Source organism: Bolinopsis microptera, chromosome 5 (genome assembly GCF_026151205.1).
Source record: "Bolinopsis microptera isolate Bmic1 chromosome 5, MBARI_Bmic_1.0, whole genome shotgun sequence".
Lineage (NCBI taxonomy): Eukaryota > Metazoa > Ctenophora > Tentaculata > Lobata > Bolinopsidae > Bolinopsis > Bolinopsis microptera.
The window spans coordinates 7,775,204-7,794,924 of record NC_087076.1 but is presented as its reverse complement, the minus strand read 5'-3'; the positions used below and the strand labels follow the sequence as shown (position 1 = coordinate 7,794,924).

General features: G+C 36.8%; 2 protein-coding genes across 2 annotated transcripts in view; one reads left to right on the top strand and one right to left on the bottom strand.

Annotated features, from left to right (window-relative positions):
- The first annotated feature begins 13,129 nt into the window (after nt 1–13,129).
- On the top strand, nt 13,130–14,331 carry LOC134815039 (3-hydroxyisobutyryl-CoA hydrolase, mitochondrial-like). The gene has a single exon (XM_063823489.1). It carries the CDS (start codon nt 13,274–13,276, stop codon nt 14,192–14,194), a length of 921 nt encoding a protein of 306 aa, XP_063679559.1. The 5' UTR covers nt 13,130–13,273; the 3' UTR covers nt 14,195–14,331.
- A 2,340-nt stretch (nt 14,332–16,671) lies between these two features.
- LOC134815115 (E3 ubiquitin-protein ligase LRSAM1-like) overlaps nt 16,672–19,721 on the bottom strand; it is an 81,028-nt gene continuing 77,978 nt past the window's right edge. Inside the window, exons 10-11 of the mRNA XM_063823591.1 lie at nt 18,725–18,871; nt 16,672–17,566 (exon numbers count right to left, since the gene is read on the bottom strand). Coding sequence (XP_063679661.1) covers nt 17,276–17,566; nt 18,725–18,871 — 438 coding nt within the window. The 3' untranslated portion in view covers nt 16,672–17,275. The remainder of the gene's footprint in view (nt 17,567–18,724; nt 18,872–19,721) is intronic.

Sequence of the window (19,721 nt, the reverse complement as noted above, 5' to 3'; positions counted from 1 at the left end):
TATGTTGCTTCGGTGCATGCTAAAGGCCGTATTTCTCAATAGGGGGTGTCTGAATATTCATCATAAGAAAGAGCTGGTTTTCAACTCTTTTAAATCGCTCGATCAGTGCTGACTGGTGACCAGCAAGGAAAGGCAAATCTGGACCTCTTCTAACATCAGCCATATATACCCAGAATAGATGATATTATTAAAAGAGAGTTCAGGGGCTTTGGCAAGCATCAGATTGATTTTAAAACAAGTAATTATGAAAAGTGAATGAAATAAAAATAGAAAAAAAAACTTTATTCCCGTTAACGAGTTCGGAATCTTTATATTATTATTATTTTTTACTTACCAAAAATAGTTGTGTTCATAATGATTTAGAATTCAGATATTGTTTGATATTTTTAGATAAGTATGTTATTATTTTGACTGGCAGCAGATTTATATCTTAAATAACAAAAATTGTATAAAATAAAAAATTTGATTCTTGTTCGGAATCTTTAACTACCTTACAAGACTTTTTTGTGGCGGACCAATTTGCGACGACCGAAATTTTGGCGGTCCGAAAATATGGCGAAATTGAACAAAAACCGTCAAATTTCGGACGTCACAGAAAATAAGGGTATTTTTCATCATTTTTTGTGACAGTAAGCAGTAAGGAAATTTCTGAAATTCGGTAAAATCATGTTCAAACTTAGTCTGTATTAAGATTGTAAGACTTTCATGTTAACACATACATGTATTTTAATGCAAATTTAAACTGTATTGCTTGACATTCAATTCGTCATTGGTGTGGTGATAATTTGTCCCAAGATGCCAGAATTTATTTATTTATTTTACTTGATATTACTTTTTAGAAACAAAATAAAGCAGTGAAGGCACAGTCATTGAAATAAGCTAAAAGATAATGCGACGGATTATATTACGACGACCGAAATTTTGGCGGTCCGAAAATATGGCGAAATTTTCGGAGAACCGCCACATTTCGTACGTTATAAATATGTCTTGTAAGGTAAATGAACATTGTTCAAATTCTGTAAAATAGTAATTTTTCAATTATTTTAGCATGTTTTTAAAATGATAACTGTATTTTCATTCTTGTCTACCACTAACGTAAGCGAACACTAGCAGTAAATAATTATACATTTTGTTTACTGACTCCAAGTTAAATTTGACTCTATCTAAAACGTCATCTCCTCCGGCACTCTATTTGGCAGATACCATAATAATGTAAAGATGAGTTCATCGTCTAGAAATAATACATTCCCACAGCACTGAAATACAGTAAACTATTGGATGATCAGCTAATTTCAGAAGGAAAATACATGTTGTCTCTGTCAGACAGTAAGTCATGTTATAATTGGGAGTATGTTATAAGGGCCTGCGCCTAGTGGTTTAACACGTCTTACACAAGGGGGCATATCTATTTGGTTTAACCTACCCAATGCAGGGCGTGTAATACGTTCACTGTATAACACTGTATAACACTGTATAAAAGGTAAGTTAATAGAGTGAAAAAGAAATAAACTGTTTAAATTTATTTAAAATTATCCCCGGATGTCTGTACCTGTGAGAAAGGTCTACAGAGTACTTGCATAATGTTCGCTGTGACTGCTCACAGAGGATGAGTGTACAAGATGGGGATATAATATCATGAACATAAATATTCTGTGAACATAATATAGTAGAAATTATGTGATTTTATCTCAACGAAACCACTCCATATCTTTCCCGCCTTAGTCTCAATTATAAGTCGAGTCCTACAATTTTGAAATTGTAAATACTATTTGGAGCTAGTGAGCGAGTTTATAAAGATCCCTCTTGAATATCTCTGTAAAAATTAAACACCCCATCTAGATTGTACCCACTCGGGGAACACTAAAATATTACGCCAGCTTATCATGGCCATTCCAACCTCTCACTCCAAGCCACCGTAAAATTCTGAAATTATAGCGAAATATTTGTTTCATTCTTGTCGTACCTACATACTTGTTTTCCAGACGGTAGATTCCAGAAGTATATTTTGATTCTCCGCTAATACTAGCTTTGTATGATTTATCCATCCAGAATGTTCTAGGACGATTTTGGTTCTTAAACAGTTATACATGTTTTATTTAAGCAATTCGTTGAACACTTTCTAATCATATCCAAAGTTATCCCATATATTTGAGTCACTGTAATAACGGTCATTTATTTAATTAGTTGACGTTAGTCTGTTATTGTAAATTGATAGACTTGAATAAATTTATATTGTCATCAAAATTTGATTGTATAATTTTGTCATTATTTACAAAATTATACCTCGATGGATAATGAAATAGCTATTTATAAATTTTTATCTTGGCAGGATGTCTAAACCATGGGGTCTTCAAACTGAATGAATATTGAATATTATGTTTACCTGATCTTCTTTTGTGTACGTAAAGATGAGAAGTTCATGGATCTGGGATGTGACAGTCTGGACACAGATCCTCCTAGTTTGGGCAAAATTGATATTTCCAAGTCTGTTCTGTCTTCCGATACGTAGCTTGAGAAATCAAAGGGAATACACTTCTTCCCCTGTCATACTATCAGGAGGTGATATGATGTTTGAAGTGGTAGTTATGTCGCTGTTTCTCTTACAGTTTGTTCCTACTGGTATTCATTATTTTACGGACTTCAGTGAGTATTTTGAGAAACCTGGAATACTTATGAACCATACTCTTGACAAAAATATCAGTCCTGCCATGACAGAGTTACTTGTTAAAAGACAGGTTTATTATAGTAATTACGAATATGATAATGATGATGATTATGGGCCCCGACCGCGACAAGAGAATGTATATAATGTTGAAAAAATCTTTATGCATAACAGTGCTACAATTAAAGATTACGAGACAGCAACTCTGACGTCTATAGCTGTTTATAGCACACCTTTGAGTGCTCCATTCCGAAGTTCTAACGCACCTGTTCGCAGCACCGTGCAAGGTCAATACTTCGGAGTGGACTACCATTCGTTCGTGATTTTTGAAACGAGTGATGGAATGTGGTGGGCACTTGATAAAATGCCTGAAGGTTTATTCGTAAGCTGGGGAAGGAGCCGTGATTCAGTACTATTTTACATCCAGAAGCAGCTCCGTCCTGATCCAGTGCACCAGCTTGTCTACGATGAGTCTTCTGTTTTATTGATTGACTTAATTCGCCGTCTGAGAAGAATTATGAATTCAAATACATATGATGTTGTCGATAAGAACTGTCAAAATTTTGCGAAAGTAATTTTTGATAAATTTGCAAGAGATCTTACTTGGGAATTCACTTCACCTGTCGATTTGACAAGCGTACTCAAACTGTTTACTGACCGTGGAGATACTCTATATAGATTGTTACTCCCACTCTTCTTTATCTACGAATTGTATCTTCTTTTCATGAAGAGCAAAGAAACTGGTTCATCTCACTATCAATATGTAGTATATATAGTGATATTTGTGTCATGTGTCCTGCGGTTTTTTGTTAGTAGGAGTGTGTGCGAGCAATGGAGAATGTTTCCATTCTGGATTTTGATTGGTCTTCTTCCCGTGGAAGCTGTTTTCTATTCATCCCTTGGTACTATCAGAAGACGAGCTGCACAGTATGGCGAAATGTGGAATAAAGGTAATAATATGTTCAATAAACTTGTTTTGTTGCCTCTGTGCTTTGAGATAATATATTCAACTCATGTTTATTGGCTTCTGGTATTTAAACCTGTTGATTTGCTTTACCACTATCAGTATCACGAAGAGCAGCAATTATTAGTTTTATATCCGTTGCTTAGTATTGCTACCTGGTGGCGTAAAATCGGAATGGTAAATCATTTCTTTTGTAGCTTCTTCTGTTATATACTCACTGTACCCTATCTCTTCTGGGTTGCTAACTCAGCTCAGCCACCTGGGTCTAAACAACATCAAGATTAGACAACTTGTTTTACACCTTCTTTTAAAATAAATTTCAATAATTACCTTAAGAACGAAAAATTTAGTCTACCATATATTTAGTCAAACTTTTGACTAAAATTGTTGTAAACCAAATTTCATGAGACTAAATTTTTCGGCGACAAATTTTAAAGGAGACCAAAATATCAGTAGAGCATATTACCTTACAAGGCATATTTATAACGTACGAAATGTGGCGGTTTTCCGAAAATTTCGCCATATTTTCGGACCGCCAAAATTTCGGTCGTCGTAATAGAATCCGTCGCATTATCTTTTAGCTTATTTCAATGACTGTCCCTTCACTGCTTTATTTTGTTTCTAAAAAGTAATTTCAAGTAAAATAAATAAATAAATTCTGGCATCTTGGGACAAATTATCACCACACCAATGACGAATTGAATGTCAAGCAATACAGTTTAAATTTGCATTAAAATACATGTATGTGCTAACATGAAAGTCTTACAGTCTTAATACAGACTAAGTTTGAACATGATTTTACCGAATTTCAGATATTTCCTTACTGCTTACTGTCACAAAAAATGATGAAAAATACCCTTTTTTTCTGTGACGTCCGAAATTTGACGGTTTTTGTTCAATTTCGCCATATTTTCGGACCGCCAAAATTTCGGTCGTCGCAAATTAGGCCGCCATAAATATGTCTTGTAAGGTATATGACATGAATATTGAAGCTTACATTGTTTATAGGGCTTTATAATTATTATAATGACATCACCGTTCACAAAACTGTACCAAAGTCCTATTGCACTTAAAGGGTTAGAGCTCCTCTTGGATATTACATTTTTAATCGATCCATCCCAATGCATGCTCTGTTGAAACAGCTGAATGATCATATCGACATGAAATACGTCGTATGGAATGGAAAATGGTCCCGAAAAGTCGCAAAATGTGACTAAAATTGTTGTAGACTAAAAATTTGCGAAATTTGTGACTAAAATTATGGTAACAAAAATTATGGCAACCAACTTTATTGTGAACCAAATTTATTGGCCCTAAGGTAATAGGACATAGTTATAATAAAATAATACCTTGGCTGTTCATGTTGAATGCTATGGGCGATAATGCACGACGCCTTGGCGGGGGGGGGGGGGGGGGCGAGCACGAAACTAAGCCAAGGTATTATTTGTTATAATATTTTCCGGTTCTGATTGAAAGGTGTGTAATGTGATACGTGCAGTGCGCACTGCGCATGATACAATCTTACTATATATAAAGCGAGACGATATATATATGGATGGAGGGTTCCGTGCCATTTTAGTAAAATGGCACGGAACCCTCCATCCATATATATCGTGATTTTACTGACACCACGGCATCAACTTTAACGTGACTTTCCGCAAAAACCGTAAAAGATATAAAACTGAAACTTTTTTGGCTGGGTCAAATGCTTTAATGGCCTACAAATCAGCATGAAAAAATAAAAAATTGGACAAGAAATAGGAGTTTTAGAGCCCAAAATTTGGACCCCCAAGTGCAAGTGGTGTCAAAAACGCGAATTAAATAGGTAATAATTATTTGAGTCTTGACACCATTTTAGGGTTATACGGGTTCCTGCTAGTATAGGTAGTGTGTTAGACCCTTATATAGTGCGCCACTGTTATTTATTTTGAAACTTCCCACCATTTGTTTTGAAACTTCCCGCCAGCCAGTCTGAGGTGACTCGTAGTCTGTCCTCATGATGGTTATCCTTGCTATGCGGAAATTTATCGGTTACCAGTGTCCACGACTTTTCGGGGAATAGAAATAATTCCCGGAAAATATTATAATCTGCATGGCAAGCATGGCACAGTATCTTAAATGTTAATTTTAATTGATTTAAAAATCAATGAAGTATGTTTTGATATTCATCTATTGTTTTGACAGCAATCCAAGCTTAGACAGAAAATGAGTATGTTAATGCAGCATTTTTTACCATTGTCCTTAAAGTTTCCTTTTTTTATTTTTTTGAATTAAATTCTTTTTTACTTGACAATGATGAATGATTTAGAATTCAGATATTGTTTAATATTTTTAGATATGTAAATATTTTGGCAGGCAGCAGATTTTTATCTTTAAAAACAAAAAATATATAAAATAAAAAATCTTAATTCTTGTTCGGGATATTTAATCTTTTTACTATGTAAATGGTCTCTATCTAGCTTATGTAATATGTAATTATATGTGGACGATCCCATAGTAATTTCATCAGTTAAGTTAAGACTTCCTAGCATTGTTAAATTTTACGGTTAACCTATTATATGTTGCTTCGGTGCATGCCAAAGACCGTATTTCTCAATAGGGGGTGTCTGAATGTTCATCATAAGAAAGGGCTGGTTTTCAACTCTTTTAAATCGCTCGAGCAGTGCTGACTGGTGACCAGCAAGGAAAGGCAAATCTGGACCTCTTCTAACATCAGCCATATATACCCAGAATATATGATATTATTAAAAGAGAGTTCAGGGGCTTTGGTAAGCATCAGATTGATTTTTAAAACAATAGTAATTATAAAAAATGAATGCAATAAAAATAGAAAAAAAAAACTGTATTCCCTTGAACGCGTTCGGAATCTTTATTATTATTATTTTTTACTTGACAAAAATGGTGCTGTTCATAATGATTTAGAATTCAGATATTGTTTAATATTTTTAGATAATTATTTAAATATTTTGACAGGCAGTATATTTTTATCTTAAAAAAACAAAAAATGTATAAAATAAAAAAATCTTTATTCTTGTTCGGAATATTTAATCTTTTTACTATGTAAATGAACATTGCTCAAATTCTGTAAAATAGTAATTTTTCAATTATTTTAGCATGTTTTAAAAATGATAACTGTATTTTCATTCTTGTCTACCAATAACCCAAGCGAACACTAGCAGTAAATAATTATACATTTTGTTTACTGACTCCAAGTTAAATTTGACTCTATCTAAAACCTCATCTCCTCCGGCACTCTATTTGGCAGACACCATAATAATGTAACTTAGATGAAGTCATCGTCTAGGAATAATACATTACCACAGCACTGAAATACAGTAAACTATTGGATGATCAGCTAATTTGAGAAGGAAAATACATGTTGTCTCTGTCAGACAGTAAGTCATGTTATAATTGGGAGTATGTTATAAGGGCCTGCGCCTAGTGGGTTAACACATCTTACACTAGGGGGCATATCTATTTAGTTTAACCTACCCAACGCAGGGCGTGTAATACGTTCACTGTATAACACTGTATAAAAGGTAAGTTAATAAATAGAGTGAAAAAGAAATAAACTGTTTTAATTTATTTAAAATTATCCCTGGATGTCTGTACCTGTGAGAAAGGTCTACAGAGTACTTGCATAATGTTCGCTGTGACTGCTCACAGAGGATGAGTGTACAAGATGAAGATATAATATCATGAATATAAATATTATGTAAACATAATAGAGTAGAAATTATGTGATTTTATCATCAACCTTTATCTCAACGAAACCACTCCATATCTTTCCCGCCTTAGTCTCAATTATAAGTCCTACAATTTCAACATAGCAAATACTATTTGGAGCTAGTGAGCGAGTTTATAAAGATCTCTCGTGAATATCTCTTGTAACCATTAAACACCCCATAAAGTGTACACACTCGGGAACACTAAAATATTACGTCAGCTTATCATGGCCATTCCAACCCCCTCTCACTTCAAGCCACCGTAAAATTCTGAAATTATAGCGAAATATTTGTTTCATTCTGGTCGTACCTACATAATTGTTTTCCAGACGGTAGATTCCAGAAGTAGATTTTGATTAACCGCTAATACTAACTTTGTTATGATTTATCCATCCAGAATGTTTTAGGACGTCATTTTGGTTCTTATACAGTTATACATGTTTTAATTGAGCAATTCGTTTAACACTTTCAAATCATATCCAAAGTTATCCCATGACCCATATGCAATATATATGTATTTGAGTCACTGTATAACGGTAATTTATTTAATTCGTTGACGTTAGTTGGTTATTGTAAATTGATAGACTTGAATAAATTTATATTGATATTGTCATCAAAATTTGATTGTATAATTATAATTTTGTCATTATTTACAAAATTATACCTCGATGGATGATGAAAAATCTATTAAATTTTTATCTTGGCAGGATGTGAGGATGTCTCAACCATGGGGTCTTTAAAAAGGATGAATATTATGTTTACCTGATCTTCTTTTGTGTACAATGTACATAAAGATGAGAAGTTCATGGATCTTGGATGTGACAGTCTGGACACAGATCCTCCTAGTTTGGGCAAAATTGATATTTCCAAGTCTGTTCTGTCTTCCTATACGTAGCTTGAGAAATCAAAGGGAATACACTTCCTCCCCTGTCATACTATCAGGAGGTGATATGATGTTTGAAGTGGTAGTTATGTCGCTGTTTCTCTTACAGCGGGTTCCTGAGGGTATCCATCATTTTACGGACTTCAGTGAGTATTTTGAGAAACCTGGAATCCTTATGAACCATACTCTTGACAAAAACATCAGTCCTGCCATGACAGAGTTACTTGTTAAAAGACAGATTTATTATATTAATTACGAATATGATAATGATGATTATGGGCCCCGACCGCGACAAGAGAATGTATATAATGTTGAAAAAATCTTTATGCAAAACACTACAATTAAAGATTACGAGACAGCAACTCTGAAGTCTATTGCTGTTTATAGCACACCTTTGAATGCTCCATTCCGAAGTTCTAACGCACCTGTTCGCAGCACCGTGCAAGGTCAATACCTCGGAGTGGACTACCATTCGTACGTGGTTTTTGAAACAAGTGATGGAATGTGGTGGGCACTTGATAAAATGCCTGAAGGTTTATTCGTAAGCTGGGGAAGGAGCCGTGATTCAGTACTATTTTACATCCAGAAGCAGCTCCGTCCTAATCCAGTGCACCAGCTTGTCTACGACGAGTCTTCTGTTTTATTGATTGACTTAGTTCGCCGTCTGAGAAGAATTATGAATTCAAATAAATATGATGTTGTCGATAGGAACTGTCAAAATTTCGCGAAAGTAATTTTTGATAAATTTGCAAGAGATCTTACTTGGGATTTCACATCACCTGTCGATTTGACAAGCGTACTCAAACTGTTTACTGACAATGGAGATACTCTATATAGATTGTTACTCCCACTCTTCTTTATCTACGAATTGTATCTTCTTTTCATGAAGAGCAAAGAAACTGGTTCATCTCACTATCAATATGTGGTATATATAGTGATAGTTGTATCATGTGTCCTGCGGTTTTTTGTTGGTAGGAGAGTGTGTGAGAATTTGATGTTGTGTCCGGTCTATATTTTGACTGGTCTTCTTCCCGTGGAAGCTGTTTTCTATTCATCCCTTGGTACTATCAGAAGACGAGCTGCACAGAATGGCGAAATGTGGAATAAGAGTAGTATGATAAAGAAATATGTTTTGTTGCCTATTTCCTTTACGTTAACATATTCAACTCATGTTTATAGTCTTCTCATATGTGTACCTGTTGAGGAACTTGACAACTATCACCAAAAGCAGCAATTATCAGTTTTATATCCGTTGCTTAGAATTGCTACCTGGTGGCGCAAAACCGGATATATAAGTCATTTCTTTAATAGCCTCTTATGTTATATAATCACTGTACCCTATCTCTTCTGGGTTGCTAAGTCAGCTCTGCCACCTGGGCCTAAACAACATCAAGATTAGACAACTTGCATGTTCTACTCTTTCTTTTAAAATAAATATCAATTAATAGGACATAGTTATAAAACAATAATACCTTGGCTGTTGAATGCTACGGGCGATAAAGCATGACGCCTTGGCAGAGGGCGAGCACGAAACTAAACCAAGGTATTATTTGTTATAATATTTTCCGGTTCTGATTGGAAGATGTGTAATGTGATACGTGCGCATGATACAATATAGTGTGTAATAATATATAGTGCGCAACTGTTATTTGTTTTGAAACTTCCCGCCAGCCAGTCTGAGGTGACTCGCAGTCTGTCCTCATAATACTCTGGCAACCCTTGCTAGATGCGGAAAATTATCTGTTACCAGTGTCCACGACTTTTCGGGAAATAGAAATAATTCCCGGAAAATATTATAATCTGCATGGCAAGCATGGCACAGTATCTTGAATGTTAATTTTAATTGATTTAAAAATCAATGAAGTATGTTTATGTTCATCTATTGTATTGACAGCCATTCGAGCTTAGACAGAAAATGAGTATGTAAAAGCATCATTTTTTAAAAACTCTGAAACTCTGGAAACATGCATAATGTTCCCCAACATTAATATACCCTTCATTAAATGTTAATCATAAGAAAGGGCTGGTTTTCAACTCTTTTAAATCGCTCGATCAGTGCTGACTGGTGACGAGCAAGGATATGGTAAATCTGGACCTCTTCTAACATCAGCCATATACCCAGAATAGATATTATTGTTAAAAGAGAGTTCAGGAGTTCTGGGGCTTTGGCAAGCATCAGATTGATTTTTAAAACAATAGTAATTATAAATAATTAATGAAATAAAAATAGAAAAAAAGACTTTATTCCAATTCCCGTTAACGAGTTCGGAATCTTTATTATTATTTTGTTACTTGACAAAAATAGTTGTGTTCATAATGATTTAGAATTCAGATATTGTTTAATATTTTTAGATAAGTATGTAATTATTTTGACAGGCAGCAGATTTTTTTTTTTAAAAACAAAAAATGTATAAAATTAAAAAATCTTTATTCTTGTTCGGAATATTTAATCTTTTTACTATGTAAATGAACATTGCTCAAATTCTGTAAAATAGTAATTTTTCAATTATTTTAGCATGCTTTAAAAATGATAACTGTGTTTTCATTCTTGTCTATCACTAACGTAAGCGAACACTAGCAGTACATAATGTACATTTTGTTTACTGACTCCAAGTTAAATTTGACTCTATCTAAAACGTCATCTCCTCCGGCACTCTATTTGGCAGACACCATAATAATGTAAAGATGAGTTCATCGTCTAGGAATAATACATTCCCACAGCACTGAAATACGGTAAAACTATTTATTGATCAGCTAATATGAAAAGGAAAATACATGTTGTCTCTGTCAGACAGTAGGTCATGTTATAATGGCCTGCGCCTAGTGGGTTAACACGTCTTACACTAGGGGGGTCATATTATATAGTTGTCACTGACATAATGGGAAGTTAAGTGTTGTATTCCAGTTTCCACACTGTTATCAATTCTACCAGCGGAATTAACATTTCTACCACTGGGAACCATCTTTATTTAGTTTAACCTACCCAATGTAGGGCATTTAATTCGTTCCCTTTTAAGTTTCAATAGATAATTATGTAAATAAACTATTTTAAAATCTTATTAAAGTATTAACATTATCCCTAGATGTCAGGAGCTGTGATTGAGTGACTGAGTGACAGAGGATGAGTGTACAAGATGAAGACTCCTCTGTGAGTCACGTGATCTCTGTCATGCCATCAAGAGGTCGTAGGTTCCTCGAAGTTGTTGTTCTTTCATTGCACAGTTTGTTGTGGGTCACTCAGTTAATTCGTAATCCAGAGACATGGCAGATTTTTGAGTCAAAGAATTATGGAACATTAGTCGATCTTGCCTCGGACACTAACGTCCAACCAGCCAGCTCTGGACGGATCACTGTTACTAATGTTGATCCATTCTTTGAACCTTATAAAGCAGCTACTCTTATATCTATTGGTGTCTACAGTAGTCCTTTAAGTGGCCCCTTCTCTAGTTCTACACCGTCTGTTCGTGATTACATACAGCGACAATACCTCCCTGTGGACTATCACGCTTTTGTGGTTTTTGAAACAAGTGATGGAACGTGGTGGGCACTCGATAAAATGACCGATGGTATATATATTAGTAGAGGAAACAATCATGATTCCGTTATATTTTATTTTCAGGACAAACCTCGTCCCAAACTAATACACATGCTTGTCAAAGATAAGTCAACCTCGTCGGTTATTGACCTTGTCCGCCGCCTCAGAAATCTGCTACAGTCCAATAAGTATGATGTCATCGATAAAAACTGTCAACATTTTTCTAAAGAAATTTTTGATAAATTCGCAATTGATCATACTTGGGATTTTACATCTGCTACTGATTTGACGAGCCCATTGACATTGTTAAGAAACAGTGGAGGTCCTTTCGAGACTTGTTTGTTCTGTACCATTTGCATCTTCGAACTATATGATTTATTCAAGATGGGAAAACAGAATGGATTGCATCATTATAAATATGTTGCATATATAGTCATTTCTGTATCATCTATCCTATTACTCTTAAACGACGAGCAGATATGGCTAAAATTCGATGTGACTCTTATACTCAGTATGTTAATTTTTGTTTCCATCGTAGAAGCAAAAGTCACTGCACCTCTCGCTGCTGTTAGAAGACGTGGAGGACAGTATGCTAAGAAGTGGAGATCTGGTAATAATTTAAACAAAATTTGGTTGCCGCTGTGTTATGCGGTGATTTATACATCTCTAATATATACGTTTTTAGTTTTTCTGCCTCTTCATATGATAATTTTATATTTAAAATACCTTGCTAAAGATATGTCAGATAAGACGTCATTAATATTTTATTTCTTGGAAATCGCCACCTGGTTGTTTGTTTTCTTTGACAAGACAACTTATCCGGAGTTTTTCATCGTATGGTATATTCCTACTTTCATGTATCTTAGTTTACAAAAGATTAGACTTGAGCGTTGTTTCTTACTATCCCTAGCTTTGAACTTTTCTTTGATTATGATTAGTATGATCTATTTGCTTTAATAATTCACAGATTTCTTTAAATTGATGTATGATTTTCTATTAACTTTAAGCATGGCAAATTGGACTCCATGTTTTGCATGGCCATATACTTAAACCGTAAAATGCCAAACTGCGGAATAACTAATCCTGGATCATTTCTCGGTCCTCTTTTGTACTGACATTGTGCACTATTTCAGTTGTAATACTGTATATTGTAATGTAGCAGTAATTCACTGAGCCTACTTATTATTGCAGTCAAAATTTTAACTTTATCATAATTAACACTTACTTACATGGATTAATTGAACTGAAAATAAAGTCCGCCAAAAATACTTGAAAACCAATCTCAATCTATGAAATGCATTCCAAAAACTTAATATTATTTTTAAACCTTTTTAATTCGTCAAATCTCGCCAACAGGATGCAAGCATTATGTCGCAGAGTAGCCCACACCCCCTTAAAACGTTCCCTAACCACCTCCTCCCCTCCAGCCCTCTTTAACCACCACGGCAATGTAGCCACCATCCTCCTTAACCGTCCTAACTCCCTCAACTCCTACAACTCAGAAATGGTGGAGCTCCTAATAGATCATCTCTACAAGTTTGAGAGGGACGATACAGTGAAGATGGTCCTGATGGAGGGTGCAGGTGACAGGGCCTTCTGTGCGGGTGGTGATATTGTTCACCTGGGTCAGATCACCCGGGAGAACCAGCTTCACCACAAGTTAAAGACTTTGAAGAAGCCGGTGATAAGTGTAGGTGATGGGATTGTGATGGGTGGTGGAATGGGTTTGTGTTGTAACAGCAGGTATCGAGTAGGGACGGAGAGGTCCATGTTTGCTATGCCCGAGACTAGGATTGGGTATTATCCTGATGCTGGGGCTACCTACTTTTTATCAAGATTGGGTGATGTCGGGATGTATCTGGCGCTGACGGGGCACAGGATCAGGGGTTATGATGCTAGACATCTTGACTTTGTCACACATTTTGTGGAGTTAGGTAAACTCACGCTGTTAAAAGATGAAGTTTTGAGCTGTTCCTCTGAGGATGATTTAGTGCATTGTTTGAGAAGCCATGAGAATCCATGTGATTTACTCGAATTTTCTCTGAAGGACAATCTGCTGGAGATATCTAAGTGTTTTTCTGCTGCTTCAGTTTTAGAGATAATTGATAGACTTCAAGAAAGCGGGAGTGATTTTGCGCAGAAGACCCTGAAGACATTGTCCATCATGTCGCCCATCGCTCTGTGCATATCTCACAGGACTCAGATACTATCTAGAAACCTGGACTTCACAGAATGTCTGAGAATGGAATGTAACATCTCTAACAAAACATTTGCGCTGGGCGAGTTTGCTGAGGGGGTTAGAGCACTTTTAATTGATAAAGATAACAATCCTAATTGGAACCCCCCTAGTTTGGAAACAGTCGATGAAGCTGTTTTAGACGATGTTTTCAATGATAAATCCATTGATTGGGATCCACTGCCATGAACATTTAAATTATGTGTGTAAAATTGATAGAACATTGTAATTGTGTTTGATATAGAATTAGAACTAATAGAAGGAATTATTGTAAAATTCTTTATAAAAGATGTTTGTTGTATTGGAACGGAATTTTGGGCTTCAGATTGGTATGTGTTTTCTTTTAAGTTTTAACTCTATTTTTATATAACGATTCGTATATTATTTAATATTATTGTAGTATATTACGTTGACATATTATCATGACTCGAATAAAAAGTTCTTGAAACTAATAACATTTACATTAAGAATTTTATCACATATTTTAAGGTGTGCTGTTTTCTTGGTAAGGGGTCGTTCACATATTACGTAATCACTTTTTGGCCAATTTTTAACCCCCCTCCCCCTCCGTAATCATTTTTACACATAGCTATTGTGTCAAAATTACACTAGAGCGTAATCGTTTGGAAACCCCCCCCCCCCCCCCCCTCCCCCTCGGCTGATTACGTAATATGTGAACGACACCTTAAACACGATTGAACAGAATCCTGATTGTTTGCTGCATTTCTTTAAAATGAAAGTATGGGTTAAAACATGACCTGATCTTGAGGTCCATTGGGTTTAATATTACCAAACTGGACTAAAACTTACACTAATAATAAATGCTTATTCTGATTGAAGAAGCTGCTCCATTCACATGATCACTACCTTACTCTCTCCTAGGATGATCCAATACCTCCTTTCTCTCCTCCTCCTGATACTCTGTGAGTCACGTGACCGATGGATCACCCAACTCTCGCAGCCGCTCTGCCAGGCTGATCACGTGATATCAGCTACACGGACCCTTGCTAACAGCGGCTTCCACAAGGACCTTACAACCAACCTGGAGCTGGGGGAAATCCCCCGGGCCTTTCTGTTGGAGAACACCACATCTTACTTTTACATGGACATCGATCAGATAAAAGAGGGGCTCTACCTCGGGTATCCACCAGTATTCCCTGATGATCCTATAGACGTAGAACAGCCGTCTGATTCCTCCCCCGCTCACATAGTGGGTGTGTTATGTGAGACACATCATGTGACACTGCCAGTTCACCACAGATATCAACCAGCTAGCTCACAACCCTACACCTCAGCCTGTATTCCCTTTCCTAGAGTCTTTATTCCGGCTGTTTCCCCTGATGAGCACCCTGATTTGGATGTGGGTATTGCTGCGGAGGAGGAGGCGCGGGGGTGCAGGTTGCTGCGCGCGCCGTGCGGGGTAACGTCTCATCCGGAGTGTGGGTGGGAGGAAGTGGCGGTGGTGGGGGTTGAGGAGGTGTGTAGTTCTCTACCTGTCGGTTGGTTACAGGATCTACCTCTTGTTCAGATCTCTGCACTAGCTGCTATTTTTATAAGCTTTTCTGCGATCGTGTATGCTGTGTTCTGTCGTGAAGAAAAGATAAAAGAAAAGTAAAGTGTAACATTTGGGGATGGCAGATTTGAATAGAATATGTGGCAAAAATACAACAGTTTTAATATAATTTGGGATATTTTATTTTGGAAAATTATGACTGTTGTCTTGAAAGATTCTCTTTGGATATTAACATTTAAACCCATTTTCTCTTGATTTTATTTTACTCTAGTTCAGCAATGTGAAATGTTTTATTATCTTTATGTTATTTCGCGTAGTAATGTTCTTTTCTGTCCATTTTTATAAAATGATCCTAAAGTTCGTGTCAAAATCTGAGAATCGGCATGACACTCCTACCATGCACCCTTATTTCCTGACCCTGAAGTTTCAAGAGTGGGCTCATTCCATTGTGATATTGGTGATTCTGGAGCCTGGGTTAGGGTATGGTCTGGTAATCTGCTGTTAAGTCTGAATTCTGGTGAACCTGAACTCATTTAACTTCAGACTTAGCCGCTCGGTGGTGCAACCAGAATGGCTGGCAGAAGGACTGTCACTACAGTCAATACACTCACAGATTGTCGATAGCGGCTGGCGCGCTGAGAATTTCTCGATATAAGCGTGAAATTTTTCTCGCGCACAGAATTTCACCAAGACGCAATCTGGACATGTACAATAACATGATAACACTTGTTTGAGGATTTTCTACAATAAATCAGTTTCTTCCTAATATGGAATTCACCAGTAACAACAAATCGTTTTGTATACAAACTGTAGCCTCTGTTTAGTCTTCAAGTTATCGAACTTATTATTAACATTGTCATTGCAATGCCCCATCCTCTTTAAAACTCAAAGCTGTGTGAGAACCTGGCTATATAATAATATCACGCAGCGCAGTCGGCCGATTGGATTGAAGGTACAGTCAATGCTCACAGCAGCGCGGTATTGTATGGCCAAGGAACTTAGCGCGTTCCTGCAAGTTTGTGTTTACATCTGTGAGACGACGTCATGATCATTGGTCACAAGATACATGAAATCACACTGTGCGTATTCAGTATTACTATTAGTCTCTTTAAACCTATCAGATCGCACGTGTGACGCAGTAAAACAGGACATCGCTGAATTTCTTGAAGAATTAGCTACAAATGTGCAGTACATGTATCTACATAAAAACCTCGACAATCTTAAAAAACTAACTTCATAAAAAGAGTGCAAGCAAATTAAGTATCAATAATACTAATCATATGCAATTAAGTATCAATTATACTAATTATTATATCTTGGTAAGAATTCAAGAAAGAAGAATAATCAAAAACATTTTATTAAAACTGGGGCCACCTATCCGTTTCTTCGTATCGTTATACGATGTGGAGGTAAAACAAACGCAGCCAAATTCACACAAAAATAATAAAGAAAAATGTGTTCTGTCAGATCTACGTTTTTGAAAGAAAAGGTATGTCGTGTGTCCAGAACGTTTCAGATTTTCATTTTCACACGCTTTTAATCACCTCTTAAAAAATGTATCTTTTTAATTTCTAAAACGTCGCCATAATATACAAAAAACCAGCCGAATGATAGCATTACAATGCAGTCCGTAAAAATGAATCGACTAAATCATGAGTTCCCGGTAATCAATTTTGGGAAAACTATCTGAACACCAAGTTAAAGGCACTTCCGTGACAACAAATCTGATTATACCAGCGATAGTTTTATTGTTTCCCTTAAGTCTGAGTGAAATATAACCGTACAGTTGTGGTTATCTGCGCGCGGCACATCGGGCACACAGACACGATGCCGCAGTCTGCGCAGCAACACACGTGCCCGCAGGGTAAGAACGCCACGCAAGGTGCCTTGTCGAGGCAGATGCAGCACTCCGACTCTGCGTTTACTTGGACACCTCCACGTGGGGCCTGACCCCCAAGTTCGAGAGCTGGGGCCGCATCAGAGGGAGCGGTAGGCGTGGCGTCTGCGGTCGGCGCTGAGGGAGTGTTGTTCCATGCATCTGGTAGCACCTGTGGAAGTCGCTATTTAGATGTGCCGGATAAACATGACAGTGTTTTAATTGAGTGTAAATTATTTCCGTATAATTTAAACAAGAGACGGGATTGATTTCGCAGCGTTAGTTTTGTCTACTGACTAAGTTACTCTAAATGATAATCACTGAATCAATCATGAGTCAAAAGAAATGGTTTTCAGAACGGAAACGTGTATTTTACACGGATCATCAACAATGTGATAATATCTATCAGATAAAAACAATAGCGACACTTGGACTTGTGCTCATTGAACAAACAAGTGGTCGAAACTAAAACACTGGATTACTCCATGTGCAACTTCTTCAGTAAATTGAGCTATGCCGATAAAAGGTTTATTAGGTTGTCATTAAAATTTGAATCATGGATCACCAGAGGCGGCTATTGAGGGCGTCCAGGCGTCCGTGGACGCCTTTAAATTATTATCTGGTGGCTGGTGCTTAAAATAGAAATAGTAACTAGTAATAGTGTTAGGAAATAACAAATCGCAATATAAAGGTCTTCGTTTACTATCATACGTTTTAATGTAAGCGCACGCATGATCTTCGTGAAATTTTGTGTTGTAGGGAGTCCAATCCTACCTCTGGACTACTCAGCCGCGCAGTTTTAACACATAGTTAATTGTAAACGTTACAAAGCACATCGTGCGCATCCCACTACAGGTAATCTATTATGATTTGCCTCGATTTGGGGGTCCAGGACCCTTTGAACTATTGACTGTTGTGATACTGCGCGGCTGAGATCGTACACGTGTGGTGTCCTGTTTCACCCATGTTATAAGTTTTTGTTTTTGTTTGCTGTCGCCTGTAAAGTGTTACACATTACATTTACAAGGCCCTGTGTGTAATGTAATCGGTAGTTTGGAGGGATCAGCTTGAGCCGGCTCCCAAGCCCCCCTCCCCCCAGTCCATCGATTGGACCCCCAACAAAACTGCCAGCCAGCTCCCACGAGCCGCCTCTGTGGATCACAACAATTTTCACGATTTGTCGATAGGAGATTACAAACTAATCTGGTTTTGGAGTTTCGATCAAAAGTTCGACCATATGCATATGGTATGGTCGATCGATTAACATGAATCAACGATGAACATACACAAAATATTGTCTAACGTATTATGTAACATATAGGGCACTTACCGGTGGTCCCTCGTACTCATCATCCCCAAGGGGTTTCTCCAGCTGCATTGCTTTACTCGCCGCGTGCATGGCTTCCTCCTCTTCTCTTAGGATCTTCACCGGCTTACTGGCCATCAACATCTGGTACTGATACAGCCAGAAGTTAGCCTGAGAAAATACAAAGGGTGGTCAGGATTACTATTAGTCATCGTTGCTTCCGTGTAGTAATAACCACAAATTGACAGCTTTTCTCGTTAAATTTGGATTGGATGACAAGATGTTGAGATCAACTTGTAAGCCTCGAGTTTATAACACATTGCAGCAGATACTCGGGACAGTTATACAAGTTTCAGAGACTTCTAAGGCAACATATTTCGATTCGGGCATCCGTAATACCCTTTTACATTGAATAAAATGTTTATTTAAAATGAGTTATTTTAAAATACCGAAACCGCCAACACTTAAATTGAGATTCTGCTCGCAAATACATTTTACATCAGTGTCTCAGAAACAAAAATTCAATACCGGCTTCAGGTGCATATGTATAATAAAATACAGAGGGTGGTCATCTTCATTATTGAACCATCTTCATTCTTGAACCAGTGGCAGGGATAACCAGATAATCTACACAAAAAATACCTCTCGTGACTGGTGACGTCACAACTTCTCCTTTCAGTGATCTCTGGTTGCTCAGCCAAAACTAAACCGCACAAAAATCCAATACCGGCTTCAGGTGCAAATAAAACAACAAAAATAATGCGACCAAAGGTTTCGAAGCGTTTGATTTTCCAGGGATAACAATAATCGGGATAAAATCATTTTTTAAATTTCCCAAAAGGTAGTCGAATACAGTGATATTTCTTGATTTGCAGAAATCTTGATCTCATCGCTAGATTAATGGGGAAATGCTCAAAATGACGTCATATCCCTCCTTAAGACACTTGTCAAACTGGGGACCAACAATTTGTACTTTTAATCAGTTTCTCGCGCAATTAAAGTATACAATTTCATAACTTTG

Excerpts from the sequence above, each read along its gene's own strand:
- LOC134815039 (XM_063823489.1), top strand. The coding sequence starts at position 13,274 with ATGGTGGAGCTCCTAATAGATCATCTCTACAAGTTTGAGAGGGACGAT.